Genomic DNA, 24,653 nt, shown 5'->3' on the forward strand with positions numbered 1-24,653 from the left:
ATCTCTTGCACATTTTGCATATTTATCAGGCGGATAATCTGATCATTAGTGAAGAGTATGGAGCTTTGCAACTTTAGGGAAAACATTGTAGAAACGTTGTTAATTGATGATAAAACTATCAAATTTGTTCATTATGTCTAGGTTAGATATGGGCATAAAGGGGAGAAAAATCATTTTGAACTATTCAGGCGTGAAAATACATAGCAGGCCTTAATCTTTGGATCATAGCAATGACTGCAGTGCATCAATATAATATGCAGCTCTTGGAGAAAAAAGAATGATCAAATCCAAGTCAGATTACCTTCCACATCTTATTTGCTTTCATATTCATGACTAACACTCATATTACATCTCTTTTCTCATTGCTACACATTTACTGTTTAGTTACACTTTCATTTTAATTAAATATCACAGTTTGAACACTGGTCACCACTGTTTTTTTCTTTTTTTGAAATCTCTTTAAAAACAACAACAAAAAACACTGGGCTGTCCCATTGCCTCCTAGCCCATCTGAAGCACTCACAGAAGCTGCAACTGCTCAGATGCTTCTACATCATCTTCTGCAGTCAAAACTGGTTGCAGAGTTAAGTTCTGCACCTGTATACAGCATCCTGTCTGAAAGGCCCCCTGAGGCTTCAATATGGATGTGGTTTGCAGATTTCAAATCAGAAGGATACGTTTAATCCAGACCCTCCTCCAAACACGGCTTCCAAAAACAGTTTTTGGGAGGTTAGTTGTCTCAGTGGATGTGATCACTGTAAACCCTTCAGAATTAGGGAGCAGACTGCCTGCTTAGCACCTCCTTTATTTAGAAAGGATTCAATGTAAACATTTCAAACTGACAGAAATGTGACTTTTTAAGAGTTTAACGAGAAAACAAATCATAGACATTGAAAAATTCTGTAACTATATTTAAAAAAGTAGGAGAAATCCTAAATGTACAGCTTTTTTTTAGGGCAGCAATAAGGAAGAGAAGGACGTTGAAGGGAACTATATGCAAATGACACTGTTTTCCCTCTAGGTTTACTCAAATTACAACAATACTATATTATACAAGGACAAAGGCTTGAACAATTACCGCTTTTCCGGTCTATGAGCACAACTTCTTTCTATCTACTTATCTGACAAAATAAATTTCCAATTACTCTTTAAGACTTTTATGGGCAGATAGGGGAAGAAACTTCTGCGGAAACATGTGACCATAATATAGGAAGTGATCCAAATTTAGAGGGAGGGTCTGATTCATGTTCTTTGTTGCATCCATCATGACGTCAATCTGAACGAGAGGAGCTGACAAGGAACCAAACATTTAAAGAATATAAGTCTCATCTGAGATATAAATAACGCAGAAAGTGGTAACCATCCTCGACATAAAGCAGAGCAATCTGAGCAGCAATTAATTTGTTTGAATAAATCTAGTGTTGTAAGACGTTTCATTTCATGATTTCGGATCCTTAAGAGTCTAAAAAGGGTGGTCTAGTTGATCACAAGGTAGAAAACCTGGTGAACTTAATCAGATGACCTATGACAATACTCTGCTAGTTATGATTAAAACCAGGCTGTTTTTAGTATATAGTTTTATGCTGTCCTACAAAAACTTCCATAATTCTCTTTTTGCTGATTTATGCCCATCTGATAGCCACTCAGCACAGCTTTGTAATTTCTCAGGGAAGATAAGCAGGCAGAGATATTGTCACCTGACTTTAACTATGAAACCTCACAACATGTAAGCCATGTTTAGTGCTGGCATAGAAAGCACCATAGGAAACCCTTAGTTCTACCGGAAAAGGAGACAAAAGTACAAATAAACAGCCTATGAAAGAGTTAATAAAGCCACTTCCTCCTTTCTTTTCTTTTTAGACAGTGGCCTCTTTAGGTTTTCATACTTTCATTTTTATGACTTTTATCAGTGATCTCTTAATATAGCTTAATAAATACAACATTCTAAGCATTTTGATGAGTCAGTTTCGAGGAAACACACTCAAACTAAGCGTAAAACTAAAATGACAGCAAACACATTAAGTATCCTGCTGAAGTATTGGTCCATCTTGAAGTGTTATACATCTTGTCATATAGAAACGATAAGGGTCATTGTATTTTATTGGGATTTTTTGAAACTAAGCAACAAATGTGCTAATCTACTGCATTCTAACTGATGTTCCTAAATAAAATCCAGTGCAACTACTCTCTCCTCTCTTAAAACATAGGACTGCACCCTCTCCACAACATGGCTGTCCACCTAAAGTAAAAGGTAAGGCAAGGAGAACTCTAAGAAGTGATGCCCATGTTAACCCTGGATAGAGTTAACATGGGATCTAAAGCTCAGGAGGTATAACCTGCCTAGAGACCAGTAATCATGCACTCCATTAATCTGGCAGCAAATGTAAAAAAAATTTGCTTTGGTTAGATGAGACAAACATAGAAATGTATGAGCCCTAAAGGCATCATTTCTTTCGTTTTTGCAATTATTCCCCTCTTTCTGTTTGTTCATATTATAGCAACCTAATTAAAAGTACATATTTGGAGCTGTAACATAAAAAAATTTACAAAAAAGTTCAAGAGGAATTAAAAATCTACCAAACATTGTTCTGTGTTGCTGCAGGACCTTATGATGCATTAAAGTATTATAACTAAACAGGAGTAATGTGTATCACTTCTAACAGGCAATCATCAATTCCTCCAATTGGATCCCATTACTACACATTATGCATCTTTGAGCTTCCGCTATGACAAAAAAGTTTCTCTCTTACCTCCAGGACAGGTCCAGCACCCAGAATGGTCCTCTCCACCCCGCTGGCATAGCCTTTCTGGCTGAGCGCCGTCAGACAGTGGATCAGGAAGTTAGTGCTTTGGGTCTTCCCTGAGCCACTCTCTCCAGAGATGACAATGCACTGGTTCACCCTCTTCCTGAGCATAGCATAGTAGGCCACGTCGGCAATGGCGAAAATGTGAGGCTCCAGTTTTCCCAGCTGGTGGTTCTCGTACATCTTGACGTATTTAGGGTTGTAGATTGGCAGGAACCTGAATGGGTTGATGGCGATGAGGATGCTGCCTGCATAGGTGTAGATTTTTTTCTTGTAGAAGCGCGTGCGGAGATTGTTCAATATGCTGTCCTCACTGAGGACGGGGAGGTTGCAAAGGTCTGCAAAGTCATCCTGGGGAGGGGGAAGGAATCCTCTGGCAGCAAGCCGCTGTACCTCTTGCTCCTTGGACAAAGGTGGTAGGTGAACATAACGGATGGAGCCATCATGGTTCCTCTCCTGGACAAAAATGAAAAAATAAAACAAAAAGAGCTAAACTTAAATGGCCAGATTTCTGCAAGGACCTTCCAAATCTGCACTTCCTTCCCTCATGTAAATACAAGCTGTGTATGTATATAAGTGCACGTAAAATTTTGTTTTGTTTGTTTCCTATTAATGTGAAACGTATTGTGCAAGTTTGACATCTTGTCACCAACAAAGCGGAAGAGAAGAGAAGGAAGCACCATGCAACAATCAAACATTGAAACACTAAGCTCTCACTCTGACAGTAACACAATGACAGATCTGGAAGTTTTACCTGTAGCAAGAAGTAAAAGCCAAAGCTCTGAGGGTGTTCCTCCTGAGCCTTCCTGGGCCAGAGCAGAACCCTCTGCACAGGCAGGTCTCCGGCCTCCAGTATCCACTCCTCACCGCCGCTTTCCTTCACCTCTGCCAAAACATACAGGCGGCTGGGGTCCAGCCCCAGCGTTGCAGCAGCATCTGAGATTACAGAGGCTGTTGTTGCATTCTTTTGCACTCTGAAGGCCAGCAAACAAGACTTCATAAGAAACATTTTCTAAAAGAAAGACCACTATTTGTTGACCTATCATTCTAGTCAAATAAAGGTTTGAACTCCACCAGATTGGGGTACCTACCGAAGGTGGCAGCAGGTGGAGGGTTGAGCAGAGAGCCGCGGGTAGATCTGAAGCAGGTACATACGGTCATCTGGGTCGTTACACCCCCCTCCCCCTCCTCCTCCACCTGCGTTTGTTGCCATGGTGGCAGCGCCATCTCTGACACTCATCCTGAACCAGGGGGAGTGGCCTCAGCATGCCGCACGTCCACCGCCACCGGTCTCACAACACAGCACCTGAAGATGACAGAAGGAACCATCACATTAAATCAAATATGAGGGGTTTAGCTTAATAGAAGCTTATTATGCATTTGAAAATTGTTATAAATCATCTCATTTAGATACCACTGTCAGATAATTTTAGGTGCCACTGCCATATGTTTAAACTAAGGTTACACAAAATGTGATTCAGATAGTATATCTATTCAGCTATAAATGTCAATGGCTTGCAGAATTTGACATTCTCTGTCATATACTAATAAATATTGTATTCAACTATGCATTGATGCAGCCATATTGATAAAATATGCAGCACTAGTTCAAGTAATATATTCATTATTTGGCAGAGTAAACATTGGAATGTCCAGCGCTTGTGCACTTCAGGTGGGAGATGCTCTCTGTGTCCTTGAGAGGAAGCAGTTTTAATGTAAAATGAGAAAATCGACCCCCAGTACAAAAGCTGTCGAACTTTTGAAGTTACTGCCTTAGGAAGAGGTCCTTACTCCAGAGGCAATAGAGAAAGAGATCAAAAAGGGGGAAACCTCAAAGCCTTGGAGCACCATTTTAAAAGTGAATTACGGGTTGGCGGCACCGTGTTCTTCATTCCCTGATGTGCGCCAGAGCTGAAATGGTTTCTTGGACCAAAATCTGAATCAGACCACTTCAGTCAGGAGAAATGGACAAAAAATAAAAAAACAACTGTGTAAGCCAAGTTACATTTAAAAACACAGTTCTATCAAAATTGTTTCATGAATCCAAACAACTCAATTTGAAAAAAACATCTCCTAACATTTAGCAAATAGAATGGATTTTTGCTACTCTAACTGACCTAAAACCGGAAAAGTTGAGTCTGATTTAAGGTCAGACTGCTTTAGCTCTGAGCCAGGGAAAGGGTAGCCATTGTATTGCTCTTAGCTATTATGAGAAAAAAAAGCAAACAAACATGTAAAAAATCAATGCAATAATAAAAAAGGAACAAATTGATGTTTTCCAACCCCAAAATATTCCTGGCATTATTTGTACATTTGCAGTGCAAATTCTAGGAAAAAAAATGTTTGGATAAAGGTTTCAAAATATAATTAAAATGCCTATTTGGCACCTCTTCAAAGCAGGGCAGTCGTGGGTGAGCGGTTAGGGTGTCAGACTTGGATCTCAAAGGTTACCGGTTCGACTCCTGACCCGCCAGGTTGGTGGGGGGAGTAATTAACCAGCGCTCTCCCCCATCCTCCTCCATGACTGAGGTACCCTGAGCATGGTACCGTCCCGCCACACTGCTCCCTTGGGGCGCCATTGAGGGCTGCCCCCTTGCACGGGTGAGGCATAAATGCAATTTCATGGTGTGCAGTGTTCACTTGTGTGTGCTGTGTCACAATGACAATGGGAGTTGGAGGAGTTTCCCAAAGGGCTTTCAAACTTTCAAAATGGAATTTCAATTTCAATTTCAAATTTCAAATTTCAAAGCTTCACTTCAATAAATAATGCTGTAGTTCAATACCATTTTATGAATATATATCAGTTTGTTTTTTTTAATTATTTTTTTAAGAGTAATATTCTTTTTGGCACACCGGTCATATGCAATTATAGATCTACAGTTGAAATATGATTGCATTTTCACATTTTTCATTATTTTCACTGAATGTAGTCATTGTAATAAGTCTAATAACTTAACACAATCACATTTTAAGACCTCATCAGGTATTCCTTCCTACAGAGAAATTTAGAAATGAAAATTAAGGTTACAATTTTTCCATAATAAGATTAAACTTCTTCGAAAAACCCATCTGTGTTATTTGGGCGATAGGGTTTGGACAGACACAAGCGGCAACTGAGCTATCCAGGTTAAAGAGCCAAAAATCTCAAGAGTTAATGAATCATGAAGTACATACAATCATGTTAAGGAATTATCAACAAAAATATAATTAAGGAAAGACTAAGGCATAAAAAAAAAATATAGAAAAACGGTAAATTTATACAATATTTTGTGGCTAAAACAGTGTGATGGTAGACATTTTTTTTAGCTTTGCATTTATTAATCAATGGAGACTTCAAATCATCTTTCTACATTCCCCAAGTAAAGCGGCACAGTGCCTGAGCATTTCTCTTGCAGTCATATCAGATGCATAAAGTTCAGCTCCTGAAATCTAACCATAGGTTGCAGCTGCAGACTGTGCAGAGAAATTCAACCCTTCCGCTCTTTGATGACAAAACTATCACTCGGGTGAAACCACAAATGTTGTAATGACAGCACGCCATCGCTCTTGAAACAACAAAGTTGTTAGCTGTGGAACTTGACAAGATAAAGAGAGTTCCGTCCCTCTGCACAACACAAACTCATACCTGGATTCATAGATGACCTAATAACTTCACTCTGCAGAGGAATGTGCACATTTCAAAGATAAACCAAGAGAATATATAAAGACAGAACTCTACCTTTTTTTTATCATAAAGCTAGCATTTGTTGTCCACAAATGCATGAGAGAATCTGGCCTTATTCTAAAAAACTAAAAGAACTTCAGCTCAGCAGCTAGTACTGCAGCTGTGGTGATGACAAAGTCAGTTTTCATGATAAATCCCTTTCCACAGCAAGCAGTGATATACATGCCTTCAAGAGAAAACATAACTCAGACAATGTGAATATGGTCAACACTTAGCTTATTGTTGACACTAAAAACAATAAAATGACACAGGAGAGTAGTGGTGCATGATGCAGCATTAAGGGCAGGTTATATTCCCAACAGCAGTGTGTCATAGAGAGCTTGATGCAGATATTTTAGATTTATGCCCAATTTTTGAAGCGTGGTCTGTGCTAAGTTATTCCACGCCACAACGCAAGAGGGACAATCACAAACTAGCTGTGGGTCTCGATATGACAGAGGTCGTGAGGCAGTGGAAAAACGCAAGAGGCAAGTTTGTACAACAACGGAAGGACATGGAGCGGGGATCCAGGTGGAAAAAGGGCCCCAGCGTTCTCACGGACCTCGCTCTTCTAGCTGGTCCATCTTCACGAGTCGTTTTCCACAATGGTGTTCATGAAAACAAAACAAGCCGGTCAGGTACCAAACAGGAAATACGCATAGTGTAGAACGCATGTAGATTTGACCAATCAGCGCCCACCTGTCTGCGGCACTGTCTGTGGTCACCTACAACGACCTGGTTTCTGAGTATAAAAAAGCCTGGCAGGCTAACCGCTTTAAGCAAGGGAGATATTCTGGGGAGTTTTACTAGTTTAAACATGGAGAAGGATTTTGAAGGGACAGTTTCATGTGTTAGCAGTATGTATAAGCAATTAACATGACTGGCTGCTCAACTCCTGAACTCAGACTTTCTTATGAAATGACAAAAAATTAAATATGAAATTGCTTCAAGACCCACAGTAAGGACTTCCATACCAAAGAGTGCTATAAAGAGCAGGATTTGGTATTGGGTGTGTTAAATATTCCAGTAAAAGGTCTGATTCAGGTCACAGGCAGATTCCGGGATGCATCTTTAAAAGAGAGAATTTTCAATATTCTGCTGAAGCACATAATCCAGAAAAAAGAAAAACATGGTCTCTTAGTATTGCAATAATGTTTGTACACAGCACTGCTAGCCAACAGCTGTAAATTTGCCATGTGATGTACATCACCATCTGGCACTAAACTAAAGGGTTAATTCAGCATTTTTAGGGTTTTTGATGACCTGGGACTCAAGATCTGAGCTCATTACAGAAACAGGGTTATTTAAGACTTTTCTTGAGCTTCTTTTCTTTTATTCTATATGGACTCACATCTGCAAATAATCTCTTCCTAGTTGAAGCTATTGTTTCCTATCTGGTCTTTATAGTTTATTTACAAAAATACATACGTAAAGTACATCTAAATTAGCATCAATCAAGGTTGGAATCTTGATTTCTGCCTTGTTTAGCTTTGTGTTTACCTTAAGCAAAACTACTGTTAACTTGGCTTGGTGAAACATTTATTTTTTTTTACCTTAGGGTTCATAGACTACATTTGCACTGCAAAATATGATGAAATGTGCTTGAATTTAGGGGAGAAGCTGCCAATCATTGATCGCTAATACTTTAAGAAAATACCCCAACAACCATAACAAACATTTCCTATAAACGCCACGTATCATCATATCTCTGCATACTTCTGCAGCTTTCACAGAACAGAGGTTATATGAGTAGAAATGCTCTACATCACTCAAGGATTTATTTGGTTCAACTTCAAACCACACTGAAATTACTGACGTGTTAGTTGCTGTGGTTACCGTGCCTGAGTGGCTTTATGACAGCTTTATAGTCATCAGCATAGAGCAGAAGCTCACCATTATGATCAATGGTTGACAGAGTCAAGCATTGGAGCTCAATGCTGCAAGACTTAGGGAATGAATTAGAGCAAAACAAGGTGGATTGGTACTGGTATCCAAGCCCAAGACCACTTTTAGCGAAAGCAACGGTCTGCAGACGTAGGGTAACAACTGTTGCAATATTTGTCCTTGCACCAGTAACATTTAATGTGTAAACTAATACACTGTACAGCATTGTTACTACTAATGAGGTAAGGAGTATATCTTAATTATCTGGTTGCATAATTGTGACAAGCAGAATATGTTGTCTGTTAATTGTATAAGATGTCCCAGAACCGGACTACACTGCTATGCTACTCCGCTAACTTCTTGGGTATGTCTATGCATTGGATCTAAAAATGGCTCTCATTTGGTTTTGAATCTGAGACATTACTTTGCATTCCGCTTGTATAACATCTCAAAAGATGGTGCCTTCTTAACAGAAATAAAGTAAATATAAAAATAAAAAAAAACTGGAACATTTTAAATCATTGTAGGGGGAAAGAAAAAGGAATAACACCACAACTTGAGACTCGTGAGCTTATGCCTTTGCCAGGCTTATGCCTCTGACCACAGACCCAAAAGCATGCAGCCTTATAAAATGCAAAGGCTTAAAAAACTCCAGAGACCACATGAGAGGACATTATCGTTATTCTCCATCATGAAGTTGGTCTGCTTCAAATCCCAAACTGCTTACTGTACTGCTTTCAAGAAAGCATATACAAAATAAGGCAGGGGATAGATGCAAGGAAAAAGGCAATCATTTACAGCAGGGGCATCAGGGGACAGTAAAAGGAGACAGAGGCTTTGAGGTAATGGAGATTCCTCCCTGCAGAAGTGATCGTCTATAGTGGTGCCCAGCATTCCACAGATAAGACTGGGTTGGCTGCTTTACACAGGCTTAGCCTGGCACTTAGCTGCTTAGCAGGAGGCGAAAGCAGAGGACAGGGCTTCAGCTGAGTGGGCTCTGTACCTGCTTACAGAGGGGGAATCAGCAACTAAGAAGCTTCTTATGCCTGACATTTCTTATTAAAAGGCAGGGCCTGCTCTTTATCCTAACTGAATCCACCCACCCCATCCCAGCCCCTCACAATCCAGGCAGGAAAAATGTCTTGGAGTGAGTAAGTTCTACAGATCACAGGAATGCTACACCAGTTCACCTATTAGTATGCAAACATTTGGAGGCTGTCCGAGGGCCTAATCTGCAAATGTTTGCATATCTTAAAGCTCAACTAATCAGTAGACAAAGAGATCTTTCTCATTTTATTTACTTTTGTTGGTAGCACTTTGAGAGGAACTACTTATAGGAAGTGCAGTATAAAAGGATTAATTACTATTATCATCATTACCTAGATGATAATATTTTATTATGCTTTTATTTTTCTTCTATTTAATGATCTAATTCATGAAAAGCACTTTAATTTGTCAGCGTTTATCATGTACTCAATTCTGCTTTACAGATAAAATTGCATTGCCTTACCTGTAACAAAATAGCATAGAACTAGAGCTGCAACTACCGATTATTGTATTAATCGATTTCCTATTGATTATTTTTTGATTAATCAATTAATAATGAGACCCAAATATCAACTATGCAGCAAGGGATGTCCCAATCCCTTAAGAGGATTACAAAGCCCCAACTCTTGTGGCTTGTGAGGGTGAGTGGTACCGAGTAAGGGCTATTGGTTGAAAGTAGGGGTTGTATTGGGATTTGGCCCGAGTCTCTACCACCTGTGACCTACTAGGATCTCACAATGCAGGTTGTTTTTTCTTTTATCAGTGTATTGGTGTATGCCAAATAAACATGGCAAAGAACTGCTTACACTGTAGTCAGCCCTACATCTGGCCAAAAATCTATTTTTTTTAACCAATATTGCAATGTGATTTTCTTTTACATTTTCAATTGCACTAAATATAGTCTTATTGTTTTCATGACTTTGAAGGCTTTCTGGTTCAGAGTAGGGCTGCAACAACGAATCGATAAAATCGATAAAAATCGACTTTTAAAAGCGTTGGCAACGAATTTCATCATCGATTAGTTGTGTCGCGCGATTAATGCGTCATCCGCCGCCGCCATCATCACATCCACTTGACTGAAGCGGGGGAAGAAGAAAAAATATGGCAGAGCGAGCCAGCGCTGCAGGGCGCAGTGTTGCCAACTCAGCGACTTTTCAGACCCCTCCAGCGACTATTTTTCAAAAAAGCGACTAGCGACAAATCTGGCGACTTTTTACGGTGTCACTGGCGGCTTTTGGAGACTCTTACGTGAAAGCATGTATCATTCCTACTCTGCCATGGGGCGCCTCCCCCCGCTCCCGCAGGAGTCCCTCTCAGCGCGGCAGTCAGAGCCCTCAGCGTCCAGACTGCAAATGAAGCGCGCATCCGGATTGACGGCGCAAATTGATCACAATAATTAAAATAGCCTGCGCTTTGTAAAGTGAAAAAAGTCGTAACATGCAACTTTTGTCAAAACAAATTAACATGGCACGGAACCACCATGTTTGTTTGGTTTTAAAGTGGGGAAACGTAACGTTAGTTTCTCAGGTAGCTCATCTGATGCTTTCCTTACCTTGTTAGTAGGTTACAGACAGTGATAAGGTTGGCTACTTATTTTACTTTTAATTTCATTTGAATTAGCTTAAGCAGCGTTTATATTTACTTTACAAATAAATTAACTTGCAAATTATGAGGGCAAGGCTTTTAAAGTTTAAATCTTCTGGCAAAAATAAAGTAAAGATCCTGCAATTTATGGAAGTAAAGCAGAATAAAATCCAGCAAGATCAGTAATATGTCAATTAATTATATGCCACATTCCCATGTAAATATCTGTCTTTGGAGGATGTGTTTTTTAGCACCCCTAGTTCTCTCATTTTTCTTCCAAATACAATTTATAATTTGAATCACAGGGCTATTTTTATCTCTATGGTTCAGTATTTTCTCAAGTAGCAACTTTAACTGCTATACTTTCCTGTCTTAAAAGGCAGAACTCTATTAGTCTAAAAAACCTCATTTGTTGAAATGGGGGGACCTATTGTTTGAACCCCTTAGGGGCTTTTAAAAACAAAAATTTCTTTTTTTGCACTTTATGAAACAAAGTACCCTATATTTTGTGGATGTACAGCTACATTTCTCGTGTAAGTTTGCGTAGTTTTAACACAAACATTTATTTTTCATATTGCACCAGTACAGTTAATGAGCAACCTGTACTTGTGTGCTTGTTTTTTCTGTCTAAAATGTTTATTTTGGAATAAAGAGTATAAAATATAAAAAATATTTTTTGTCCGATTCATCGATTAATCGAAAAAATAATCGGCTGATTCATCGATTTTTAAAATAATCGTTAGTTGCAGCCCTAGTTCAGAGTCGATTGTGGCTGGACTTTACTGTTCCTGCCGTGTTAAAAAGTACTCACTTCTACTTGCATGCATGGATTTGCATGCTGGCTGCAACTATCTTCCATTCTTTGTGGTGGCAAACCCACATAGCATATTTTAAAGATATTACCACTGCATAAAGGGCTGGGGTGAGAAAGTCAGTGTTTTACTCTAGTTCAAGTACAGTGACAAAAAAATTTGTATATCCATGATGCAATTGCATTCTATTAAATTATGATTTTAATGCAATTAAATTAATTGCCCAGCAATTTTGGATTGCAAAAACTTAATTGCTTATTTCTAAAAGTCATGGTGTGCACTGTCTGGTGTCTGATTTTGAAAAAATGCCAACAATGTTTGTTTACATACTGATGCTTTTGTCATGGAAACAGTTACTAAGAATGTCACATCTTCTGTTTCCCTCAGCCCTATATGACACTAAGAATCAGGAGCTAAAGTTTTAGCAAATTAAACCCTTTTCTGTGTGATTTTCATTTGGTTTATTTTGCAACTAACATTTTTTGCCCGAAAAAACAACAGTTTGAATAACTCCTAAAAAGATAAATGAGATACATATTTTCTTCCAAAAATAAGGTGGCATTATGTGAAAAAGAAAAGTAAAATGGAGAAAAACCAGCGCTGGATTACTCACCGATTTTCAAGCAAACACCACATACCTCCAGCATGAGAAGCTGGAACAGCACCATAAGTGCAGAGTGACAACTAATGCAGAGTAAGAAGAAACATTTTGCCTTTTTTGGACAGTTGTTTTAGTTTTTTTCATACAGATGTTTGAGAGTTTTGAGTGTTATGCTCTCACTATTTGCTACAGGCTGTAAATTTTTCCTCCTAATAGACCTCCCATCCAGACACACATCCACCCACATACACACACTCTCATAGTCACCTAGACTGTAAAAAAAGAATAAGAAAAAAGATGACTGATGACTTAAATATCAGTCAGGAAGTCTGTGAACCAGTGACACACACTCACCTTAAATTGATTATATTGTCAGTAAACTGGTAACACTCGTTCTCACACCCAGTCACAACAACTCCCTGTTGGAACTACAGCCATTGAACAAATGTTCAACGTTAAGGATGGTACGGTCAGAATGTGAGGGGAAAAACAAATGCAGTGACTCCAGAGGCTCCATTACCGAATCATGGGAGGATCTTTCATGGATCTGTGAATCAGCATCTCCTGCCTCCGTCATCTGCTTACACACAGATGCTAAACTTTATCCTAGTTATTTTATCAGTACTCATAAATAATAAAATAAACCAAACATACATGGTAATGTTTATTTAAACCATTAGAGATTTTTGATTTTCCCACAGATCAAAAAAAAAAAAAAAAAAAAAAAAAAAAACTGTTATGTAATGATGAATCATAGGGAAAAAAGGTTACTCAAACTACCCTGGATCTATGGGATAAACCTAATAAATTTTACTAGCCTAAATAATAAAAACTGGAGCTAAACTTTTAGAGTAAATTAGAATATTTCCCCCACCATTCAGATTTTTATTGTGGTGAAATGATGTCCCTCTCTAATCAACAAAATTGTAATAATTCACCTACATCTAAGGGTTTATCAGCATGAGCTACCTGTTTAATGTCATGCCACAGCACCTCTGTAGGTCCCTCATTAGTCTAAGACATTCCAAACCCATTTTAGCCACTTGTCTGTGGACTTCTGATCATTAGAATTTAGGGCCTTTAGTTTTTGGTTAAGAACTGGTCTGACTTTCTACTATATGGTTTTCTAACCTTGTAAATTTACTAGTTGTATGATATTCTTCTTCCAAACTGCTACTGGTTTAAGAACAGATACCCACATGCTGCAAAATCTCACTCTCTTCCAATCAGGAGACAGAATGTTTCATAAAAGTCTTGGGGATCAAGATATTTAGTTGAAACGTTTACATGGTACATGCGTACAAGTATATTTTGATATGCAGTGGTTTACTTATCTTTGTCCTCCTTAAATAAGGCAAGAGAGGCAGTTAGCAGTTTAGTAGATGTTGGTCTGGGGTTTCCTCAAACCTCCTGTGATAAAATAGTTGAGATCTTCTGGCTAACCACAAGCTGTCATACATGTTGTGTTTAGGCTGTGTTTTCATGGTGTTGGCTGGGCAGTAAATAGATCTCGTTGCAAAAAGTAAAATATACCTTGTTTTACAGAAAAAAGTCATGAAAAATAATTCATGATTAACAAGGAGATTATTGTTAATGGGATAAGTGGGTTATTGGTAACTAAAGGTTCTACTTAACTGCAGGGGTTTTGCATGAAAAACATAAAGGATTTTCTTTAACAGGGCAGGAAATGATAATGACCTTAAACACAGAGACCTTCAGCTCATGCAGACAAGGGGCTTTTCTAAACATTTTTGTTTTTGATAATTCTGTTGAATGTGTGGGTGAAGAAACCAACTACACAGCCAGGAATGAGCCTTTGTTCAGAGAATAAATCAAAACTAAACAAGCCTAGCATGTCCAGTCTACAAAATCATCAAACAACAGTATGATGCACTTCTTGAGTTTATCATCATAGCGTCATATGTGTTGATATATAAACTTTAAAAACTACTCCTTTTTCAAAAAAAGCCCAAAGTTCATTTTCCCTTTCCTTTAAGTGTTGCCTGTCTTGGACCTAATTCAGTTTTCGGTTCTGACTTGGTCTAAGAAAGGCACCACATAAAGGAGAATGAATTTGTATTGATTAGCAAAAGCTTGATGGGTGCATCTCTAGCGGAAGACCTACAGGAAGTGACAAAAGCAGTACCTAATCAATTTCAGGGATTCTTTGTTGTGTGTCCTGTTTTGCCAATATGGCTCTGGGAATCGATGTCCCAGAGCTGAATGAAAGCCCAACAGATATGCTTTCACAAGCAGACCATTATGACTGATGCCATAAGGTTCTGCTTGATACTTGTATATTGAAATTTATTGAAAATCATTTAGGGAGTAAAATCGGATACAATGGACAAATGGAAACGGAGGTGAGAAAGAAAGAGGGGATAAGAACTAAGGGCAGAGAGAGAAAGGGATTAAGACAGGAAAGAGTGCATGAAAAGAGAGGAAATAAAACAAAACTCATAGTCTGCTTCCACACCTGTATGAGTTGAGAGAGAAAGAAAACAACAGAAGAACAAATCAGACAACCAAAGTAAACAGAAAAAAAGCTTCCAGAGCAGTGGGTATCCCTTAGATATCCATGTGTGTCAAAAACAAAACCTATGGTGATTATACCATATTATTCAGGCTGGTATATATCTGTAGCTGCAGCTTGGTAGTTAGTATTAGTGATATGTATGCATGAGCATGCTCATGTATGAGGATTTACAAAGCTTGTTCACTCAATAGCAAGTGTGAGTGGCCACAGACTCGCCCTCCTGGAACCAGGAACGATAAAAAAAACAACGAGCCCCAGATATCAAAGTACACCCAGATCACTGGAACACAAAGGGGGCAGACAAAGGGATTGTCACACCCACCAGAGAAGGGCAGACGAGAGCCCTGGAGCCTGACTCTGGGGGGACAAATCCCAAAGGGGCCCAGTCCCTGAGTCTGACCCCAGAGGCCATAGTGCCTAGGCCTTAAGGGGCAATGGCAGCGAACCCAAGGGCCGCCAGCCGTTCACGCCCAATGTGCACCCAGATGAGAGCCAAGGGGTCCGAGACCCTGGGCACCGCCCCCTAGAGGGGACCCCACAGGGCCAACAGGCCTAGGCCCTGCAGCCGCCAGAAATGGAATAGTGCCTACTGAAGTATTCAACCCCGCACCTAGAGAACCATCAGTAGACACAGGCACCTTTCGCTGGCAGGGAGCATTGAGAGGGGAGGAGACAAGCCCTGCTTATACTTGAGGGATTTTTTCAAAACTCTGAGCTCATCTTATAATTTCCCATGAGTGCATAGTGATTCGCTTATTTAGCCTCCTCACCCAGGGAGGAGAGCAGAGCTGGAGCCTCTGAGGTATCCATCACTACTACAGCTCTTTGTTCCTGACCTAATGAAGATGAGAAGAGCTGGATATTTTCCAAAAGAGACAACATTGTCCAACTGTTGGCTGGATAGCAGAGCAGAAAAAAAAAAAAAAAAAAGCCCAGAGTTAGTCTGTATTTCTCAGGATGTGTCCAGCATGTGTGCGAGGGTCTGTAGGGGTGGTGGTAAATGGGCCCCAGGGCTGAGCTTAAACAGAAGAAGAAGTTGTAATAATAAAAAAAAAAAAAAGACTGAACGGTTTAGAAAGCTCCCAATAGGTCACTGGCCTTCTTAAATATGCATGTATCTATATACATATAGATTAAAAGAATTATGAAAATAGCCAACAGAAACCAACTGAAACGCTTTTCTAGTTACAAAGAACACTATGAGAGGAGGAGGAGGAGGAAGGAGGGGGCTCTACCCCCCCACCCCAATCTTCAACTCAATTCCTAGGCTGACCAGCCGCAAACAATAAAACCAGAGCTGAGCAGCATCTGCCGTCTCCATCTAAAGGAAAGCATAAAGAGACAGAAGCCACAGGGATCCCCTTAGACTTGTGCACATCAGCCTTTTCATTCACCAGAACCATGCTCATGGTCAAAGCAATCTCCCTAGCAACAAGTAACATGCCAATTTTCTTTTTAAACGAACAAAAGTCAAAGGAAAACACACCATAAATATCTGCCAAGATATGAAAGATGAACAATACTATCAGATATCTATGTCATGACAGATATCTGGCTTTCTAAATCTGAAGCCAAACATCAAGCTGGCCAGCTGTCTGACCCAATGAATTACCATAACTGTGGTGGACTACGCTAATCAATTACAACATGGTGAGCTGGCCGCCCTGCATTGATCCACCAATCCCGATATCATGTGTCAGAGTCATGTATTGACAGCTTAAATAGGGCTGCTGTTCCTCTGCAATCCCTCTGAGGTAGGTATGACCCCCCCAACCCAACAGCATGCATACCAAATAGCACAGAGACACCCTCGTCCAGTCTGCTGGATGCACCAGTCATCTACAGCCTCCATAGAATATCACTCTGAGCTGCAGGTTTATGAACTCACTCTCCAGGTTAACTTCACAGTGGGTCTACAATCTAAGAAGCCCGAGTACATCCCAATGCTAGACCCCCCCCCCACGCCTTATTGCCTGCCAGCCCATTGCTGTGTGTTTAACTGCTTCCTCGAGAGTGCTTTTTGCCTGCCCCCCCAAAACACATTTGAGACTGCAGTTTTAACGCAGTCCAGATGCTGAGCTTTTACCACACAGAAGACAGGCGAGGAGATACAGAAAGATAGCTTACCCTAAACCCTTCCCAGTACTGCTTTCTTTTTTAAATGTTAATGCTTCTTTAATATGCTGTGACCTGGCTGATCTTACTGCAAGATGAAAATCCAAAAACACTAACATGAACCACAAACATATAATCCAGGGTTTGAATGATCTGCACAGAGACAATCCTCGATCAATGTGATGAGCTTGAAATCTGAGATTCAAAGCAGCGGGTTCACATGGGACACACCATTCCAGACTGATTTAATGCAAACCAGAAGCCTCTGGTTCCAAAATGGGCTCTTCCTGGGATATCATGCCATTTGGTTTTGATAGGAGATTCCGGAGAGGTTTCCGGAGCAGACATCATAACCACGCTAGAGTTATAGACATGCTTAGGTAAGCAATGTGAGGATGCACGCTCTGATATAAAAGTTCTTTGCATGCATTGGAGGTACATACTTAAAACAGAGAATAAGTGGGAGTGATTTTATCTCCTATGTACATCAAAATACCTATGGCTTTACACATTTGAATAATTCCATAAATCGAACTATGAGCTGATTATAAAGAATATATTCCAACCACGTCATCAAAGCCAACGTCCCAAAGGAGGAGCTTGAAACGATACAGGTTCAGAAAACAAAATATTCCTGAAAGGCTGGGTATGAAAATGATGCAACGGCAACAAAACCAAAAGGTATGCTGAGCAGGACCTGACTGGGGCTGTCATAATGTCAAACACGATATCAATACCCAGGACAGTACACAATAATTGATGCCATAATAATGCCAAATAATTAAAGGCATAACTCATCTTTTTCAAGCTGAACATGGAATGTGCTTTTTTAAAGTCATAGGGAAGTCATATTTAAATTTCAAATTATTCTGGCCTAAACATGTATATAAATGTGATATTTATCAGACTCTATAGTCCCAAAAGTTAGAAAATTTCTATTTAAAAAAAATCCTCTCTTAAAACCTTTGTTTTTTTTTCCTCGTCATCTTACATCCCAGTGTTCACAGGGATGGACGTCTGTGTCTTCGGCAGGCGTAGAGCTAACAGAACAGGCGAGGGATCAAACATGTACGGCTGTAAGCCTTCTACACCAAACCAAGCTTCTGCCGCCCTAGCATCCTCTACCACAACAACTTTGTCCCCGCTTTCCTCCTCTAAACAAAAAATGTATGACCGAGGACTCATCCACGACCTCAGACAAAAAACTCTCCTCCTCTTGCATGTTTCCACTGTTCATAGCGTTCCTTGACAGTGTCGTTGCTAAGATCCCTCCTTGATCCCAATGTAATTTCCCATTGGGAACCGACTAGCACTAAGTTGCTAACTGGTTAGCAAGATGCTTCCGAGACGCCAGCCTCAACCAAACTTGCTTGCGAACCTTTCGCCATAACAATCGTGCCCCCTAAATAATTGACAAACCACATTTACTTTATTCATTCGTGTAAACTCAGGAGAATTCAGAACTGCAACCGTTGGAACAGCCGCTACCCTTCGACTTTAACAGATTCACAGATACTATTAGATAAATTAGTGTACAAATGTAAAGACAAAAAAATTTAAATACAGCACAACTTGGCAAGTATTATAGAATGTTTTGGGAATTATTCATTTGACGTGCGAATAATCTAAAAATCCAAAATCAACATTAAAAAAATATGCAAAGACCACATTAGGTATAGATACCAGATTAGTATTGTAGCCAGATACAGTATTTGAGTATCGATACCCTTGACAACCCAAGACCTCACAGAATGATAATTAAGTTTAGGTACATTATTTATTGTTGGAAAAAAATGGTCAGATTTAAATACAAAAAAACAAAATAAAAGAAAAAAACACTAAAAAAGCAATTAGAAAGCACAGACCTCCACGAAGCAGCAAATTTTGCCCCATTTTGTGACTTCCATCTAGAGCTAAAATGCGCATCTGGATCGATCTGGATCATTAGCTTACAGTATAAATACAGCAAAGTGTGTGTCTGCAGCCTCTGGTGTTTGTGCTGCATTCACTCTGCTTTCTTCTTTGATCAGCAGATCGAGAATTTGAGCAAGGCATGGCTCACCTTTCCTTTCTTTATCTTCAGTATAATACTTCAGGATTTTTTTTTGTCTGAAGTTTAAGTTAAGCTTAATATTCAGAGCTGCCGCATCTGGTTTAGAGGGGAGCTGCTTGTTCTGCCAAATAATGTTAAAGAATTCTTTTTAAAAAATTCCTGCATCCGGATTATGATGTGGATCATCACCAAATTTAATGTCCAAGATTGTTCCTTGGACTGAGGTGCACCTTTGGTTAAAATTACATTAAAATTTATTAAGAATTTTTCAAACTATCCTGAACACAGACAGACAAACAAACACACACACACACACCCACACACACACACACAATTGACTAAAAACATAAACTCCTTGGCCGAGGCTGTAAAAGCAGATTAAATCTAGTATTTTTGATTTACCGTTTAGTTAGCTCTCCCTCAGCATCATTATAGACGCATTAACACCCGTAGCTCGGATCTGTGTGTTCAGCTTGGCAACTTTCATTATATAGTTTGACACAGTTACAATTATATCTAAACCCACAAATACAGTGTCGAGGGCCTAGGGGTCTTTAGGGGGTTTATAGAGCCAAACTTCAGCTACAGACAGCTGGACTCCCATTTGGATTGACAATATTTAGCTCTACAGAGGAGTCTGTGGTCAACTTGATGACTGACCACAAAGGCCAAATCATCATCAAGAGAGCTGCTACAGGGTTTTGCTATCAAATCTCTGCAATCTGGTCAAACATCCTATATCTGGTCTCATCTGCCCTAAAGGTATTGCTTCAGATGCCTTGCACCTTTGCACGAGGTAAGTCATGTTTTTGTCTTTCTAAGTCTTGCAGCAATTTCTAGATTCAATCAGGGCATCTTTTTACCACGTTCTAGTAACTGGCAGCAGCAATTGCTGCTGTAAGTGTAATGATGAAGTCTTTTTGTCCACATTGCATTAATTGCAATTGCTCGCATTAAGACGTAATACTTTTTGTCTTATAAAAGGTGCCTCTGTTTGGTCTAGGTGTGTTCAAGGTCCTTTACCAGGAAGCACTTCCTCCCCTGATTTAATTTACTGAACCAAAATCACACACAGAAACATAAAGTATGCCATCTGGATATGTGGAGCAGCTGCAGGCTGTTAATAAAAAAAAAAAAAACAGGAAGAGAAGAGAGGAGGAAGCTAAGAGAAGGCGGAAGACAGAGAGAATTATTGTACATGCTAGTTTGGATCTGGCCAGCACTAAAATCGCTTTAAACACGTGACTCCATTGTAAGACCAAGGGAGTCATTGCTTCACACCAAACACATACTTATACAAGTCATGATCAGGGTCCTGTTCACGTGCAAGAAGCAGATTATTCTTTGGTGGGGGTCAAGAAGGAGAAATTCAGGAAATTAAAGTAATAGTAATTGATATTGTCATTGCAGTGTTCAGCAATAGTAGAACAGTTTTACATTTCCCTGATATCTTGCAGGCCTTATTGTTTGCATATTAGAAACAATACTTCTTAATGTAACCCCTCCCCCCCCAAAAAAGAGTTTTTCTTCTCTTTTTTTTTCTTCTGAAAGGCCCAGCATTTTTCTTAAACTATGCAAAACACATTTATGTTATATGTTTTTATATGGGTCATATCAGATCTCCCCTCCCCGATCCATCTAACCCAGTCATTTTGAATGATTCCTGCTGAATGTAATGGGACTAACATATGGAGCCATTCATTTGTGACCAGACTCAGACTGAATGGTAAAAATAGAGCAAAAACAAACAGAAGAGAGGGGAGCTCAGCCAATAGTGAGCACACAGCCAAGGTCTACTGTAGCTGCTCCATTGCTTCCTCCTTCAACATTAGGTTTGCGTCTTTCTTTCTTTCCATCCATTTCCCCCTCTGTGCCTCGCTTGTCTGACCTCTTTTGATACTTTTTCCTTCTCTTTCACTTCTCCTGTCACCGTCCACAGCCTTTCGGGCATCCAGTGGTCAAATACAGCTGCAGTCAGCACAGTGGAGACGCAGATAAAACCCTTATGTTGAGAACAAAATGATCCACATCCCGTTTGAGCTGATCCAAACGTTAATCTGGGTAAAAGGCCAGCTATAAAACAACCCAAAATGGTAAATGTTCCTTATGCCGTATATGTTGTCTCCTCATGTTGATTTAATATTGATCCAAGTGTTGTTTTTATAATATCAATGCTTACAGTATCTTTAGCGCACATGCTGCAAAAGATATAAGCTTCAACTTTTTCATACAATATACAGCAAATGTGATGTTTGGATGTTGTTCAGAGATGTTGGCTGCTGAGTGCTTTTTGCCTCCAGCAACACCCTGGCCAGCTCCGGCCCTGGCACGTGAAATGGGAACGGTCTGTCATCTGCACAGTCTAGCGCTGCTAAGTTTACATTTTCTTCCCCTGGCGTCATTTTAAAACGACCAAAGAACGGCCTTGATCTCCTTCTGCCTCAGTGTCGAGCAAAACCCTGCTAAAAGTTGAAGCTTAGAAGTTAAGACTTGCAGGAATTTAGCAACATGACCACAGGACATTTTTCTACACACTTTCCGAAAATATGTAAAATGATCATTTATATAGAACAATTCTACACAGGTCCAAATTATTTACAAATTCTGTTCGTATTAAGCCATGCACATGAGTCCTATGCAGCTCATATACTTGCATAAAATAAAAAATTTATTTGCTTTTTGAGATTTTTTGGCTGATCATCAGTTTTTTTTCACAGCTCTGAACTCTCATTTTAATTTTTTTCCTTCCAGAACTAAAAAAAATAAAAGCCCCTTTTTAAGTCTATGTTTGATGTTTTTATTACTAACAGTGAACTACTTTTTGAAACATTTTCTTTTTTCTAAAAGCTGCTTCTCTAAACATCATTGTGAATTTACAAATATTGTTAAATTCCTCTGTTTATGGGCAAGAGTTCTCTATAAAGCAAACTGTATAGCTGTGTTCATATGACCATTTTGGATTACTAACTTTTCTCAGTTATTTAGACACCACAAAATATAGAAGTGAAACCGTATCCCGAAATATTCTTGTTCACTGCAATGAATAGGTAGCATTCAGTTTTAAGAGGAAACAGCTCAGATTGCTATGTTTCTGTCATTTTATAGTGTAACTATAAACAGGTGTTAATAAACCTTTAACATTTTCCCATTTGGACATTTTGAGACAGTTTTTCAATATATTTTGATTAATAAGCAAAAGCAGAGCTGGTAAACGCTGGTACATGTATGTGTTCCCTAAAGAATAAAGTGCTCTAGTCCCCAACTGTGAAATATCTAAAATACTTGTTTTAGTTCGACTCTTCAAAAGGGAAATATGTACATGTTTCCTAATGTATTGTCCACACTAAGGCTGCCTGAACAAACCATACGACTTGTACAAAACACAGTTTCCCTTCCTTAAACCTGCTGTTCTTTTTCCAACTTCATTTTAAATCACTGATCCTAAGCATGACTGACTTAGAGTTCCTCATTTGGTAACAACACCCGCACAGAAAAGCGTTGTTGGAAGTCCACTAAACGTTGTCCTTTCGCTTTCCGACAAGGGATGGTCAGATTTTAAATCTTCCAAGTTCTCTGCAGTGCCATCACAGTCAGCTGATCAAATATTTGTAACCACAATCCAGCCGAGGAAGCCTGGTTGAGTCATTTCTTTCACAGCAACTAGCATCTTGAGCATGTGACCACATCTGCACACAACGAGAACAGAAAACTTTTGGCATAAATTCATGTATGCAAAATGTAACTTCTAAGTGATCAAGCAGATTAACAGAAACAATGGATAAGCAGAAAGAAACAGTCTATTAGTCTAAATTAAGAAGACTGGATAGACACACATACAGAAGCAGATGTAGCTGGTGCTCATTAGCTGTGGTCTGTGCCTCATAATTACATTTTGCACTAACGGTGCTGGGCAACTGCAAACAGAGCCTCAGGGCGCGCCCTTGCCCAGATCAACCATAATAATCCAAAGTCAAGGGACATGATCGTTAGGACATAGGGAGACAAAGCTAGTCAGCCTTTAGCCATTCGTGGTTCAGACTGGAATTCTACCACAATCCAGAAAAAAAGGCAGGAATAAAAATATAAAAATTAGGCAATAATGTTGGAAGGACCTGCTTTTCTATGAGGGAACTGCTTTTGAGTGTACCGTTTGCAACCGGTGCTATTAAGCGGTTGCTCTATATTTCTAGCTGACACGTTGCAGCCTCTCAGTTTGTGAGTGAAGAGCCATCAGATAAAGCCTGGGTTAAAAGGTTTGAGGGTTTCTACGCCAGAAAAAATTACAACAAGAAATAAAAGAAACTAAACCCAAATAAAAATTGGCTGCAGACAAGCTGATAGAAACTGTTCTAATGTGTCTTCTATGAGACTTGGCAGAAGAAGCATTTTAAAACTGTGTTTTTTATGTTTAACTTCTGACTCACAGCTGAGTCTGTAACCAGCCTTTAAACATGCAGTTTTAACATCAGACTGCGCTCCCTATCAACTTGCTTTGTTTGGGCACAGTGATGATAACTGGGACTGAGCTAAGGAAAAACAAACCATTTCACTGCAAGTAAACCATCGTTTACCAGTCTTTCTTTTCCTCACTTACAGTCTTTCATTAAGACTGGCTCTATTTATAAAGGCCATAAACTCCCCTAACTACACTGAAAGAGCATGTTGGAGACAGACATTCAGGAGTTTCGAGAACTAAAAAACATTTCAATTCCCTCATTTTTCTAGCTTTTTAAGTGCTAACTAAAAATATTATTTTTGGGTGGATGGATGGAACGACAGGAATTGAACACTGTATCAATTTCCTTCCTTTCTACCCATGTCCCATTACTTTCTCCATACCTGGCTCACTTTCCAACATGCAAATTCTTCAAAGCAAATTTAGGTCATAAGTCTCTGCAGAACCTGAAGCTATTCTTTTCTAAAATCTCCCGGCAGAGACCGGCAGTCTCTGGAGCATAACTCTGACTGAGCTAAACTAAGCTCTGACATACTTTATGAAAACAAAACCACATGATATGTACCCCCATGTCCCATTTCTTCTTTCTAGCCTCTTTGTCATTGCATTCAGTACTAGTACATGGGACAACACTGTAGGGAATTGGCTAATTTTATTAATAAGAGCATATGAGCCCTTCTAGTCTCCTGAAAAGCATGATTAGCATGGCTAATTTATCCTAGCCTGCAGTTATGTTATCCCCTGAATCTAAGCTTTTAGCAGGAAAGTGGAAAAACTAACCCAGTCTGTCCTGAAGTTCAACAGGCTCAGAATAACAAAGATGTTTTCCAAATATGTGCACGTATGTCAATAACCAAACAAGCCTTAACAAGTCAGACGGTTCTTGCCAAGCCCAAAAAGGTTTTCCTGCTAATGAAGGTGGCGACTTTGACTGACTGACATCCAGAGCAAAGGCCCAGTTATATTTACAATCAAATGCTTCAGGAGCCATCTCATTCAGACACTAGATATGTAAAAATGCCAGTTTATCCTCAAGAAAAATTTGAGTAACAGAAGTT

At 39.4% G+C, this 24,653-nt stretch overlaps 1 protein-coding gene across 8 annotated transcripts in view; it reads right to left on the bottom strand.

Moving 5' to 3' along the window:
- The window catches only part of LOC119785798 (unconventional myosin-IXb), a 69,311-nt gene that overhangs the window by 38,029 nt on the left and 6,629 nt on the right, over positions 1-24,653 (bottom strand). For all 8 annotated transcript variants that reach the window (XM_038288599.1, XM_038288602.1, XM_038288600.1 and 5 more), the window contains exons 2-4: positions 3,896-4,110; positions 3,559-3,778; positions 2,751-3,260 (exon numbers count right to left, since the gene is read on the bottom strand). In XM_038288599.1, coding sequence (XP_038144527.1) covers positions 2,751-3,260; positions 3,559-3,778; positions 3,896-4,044 — 879 coding nt within the window. In that variant the 5' untranslated portion in view covers positions 4,045-4,110. The remainder of the gene's footprint in view (positions 1-2,750; positions 3,261-3,558; positions 3,779-3,895; positions 4,111-24,653) is intronic.

The sequence above is a fragment of the Cyprinodon tularosa genome, unplaced genomic scaffold, assembly GCF_016077235.1.
Source record: "Cyprinodon tularosa strain WSP-4 unplaced genomic scaffold, ASM1607723v1 ctg259, whole genome shotgun sequence".
NCBI lineage: Eukaryota > Metazoa > Chordata > Actinopteri > Cyprinodontiformes > Cyprinodontidae > Cyprinodon > Cyprinodon tularosa.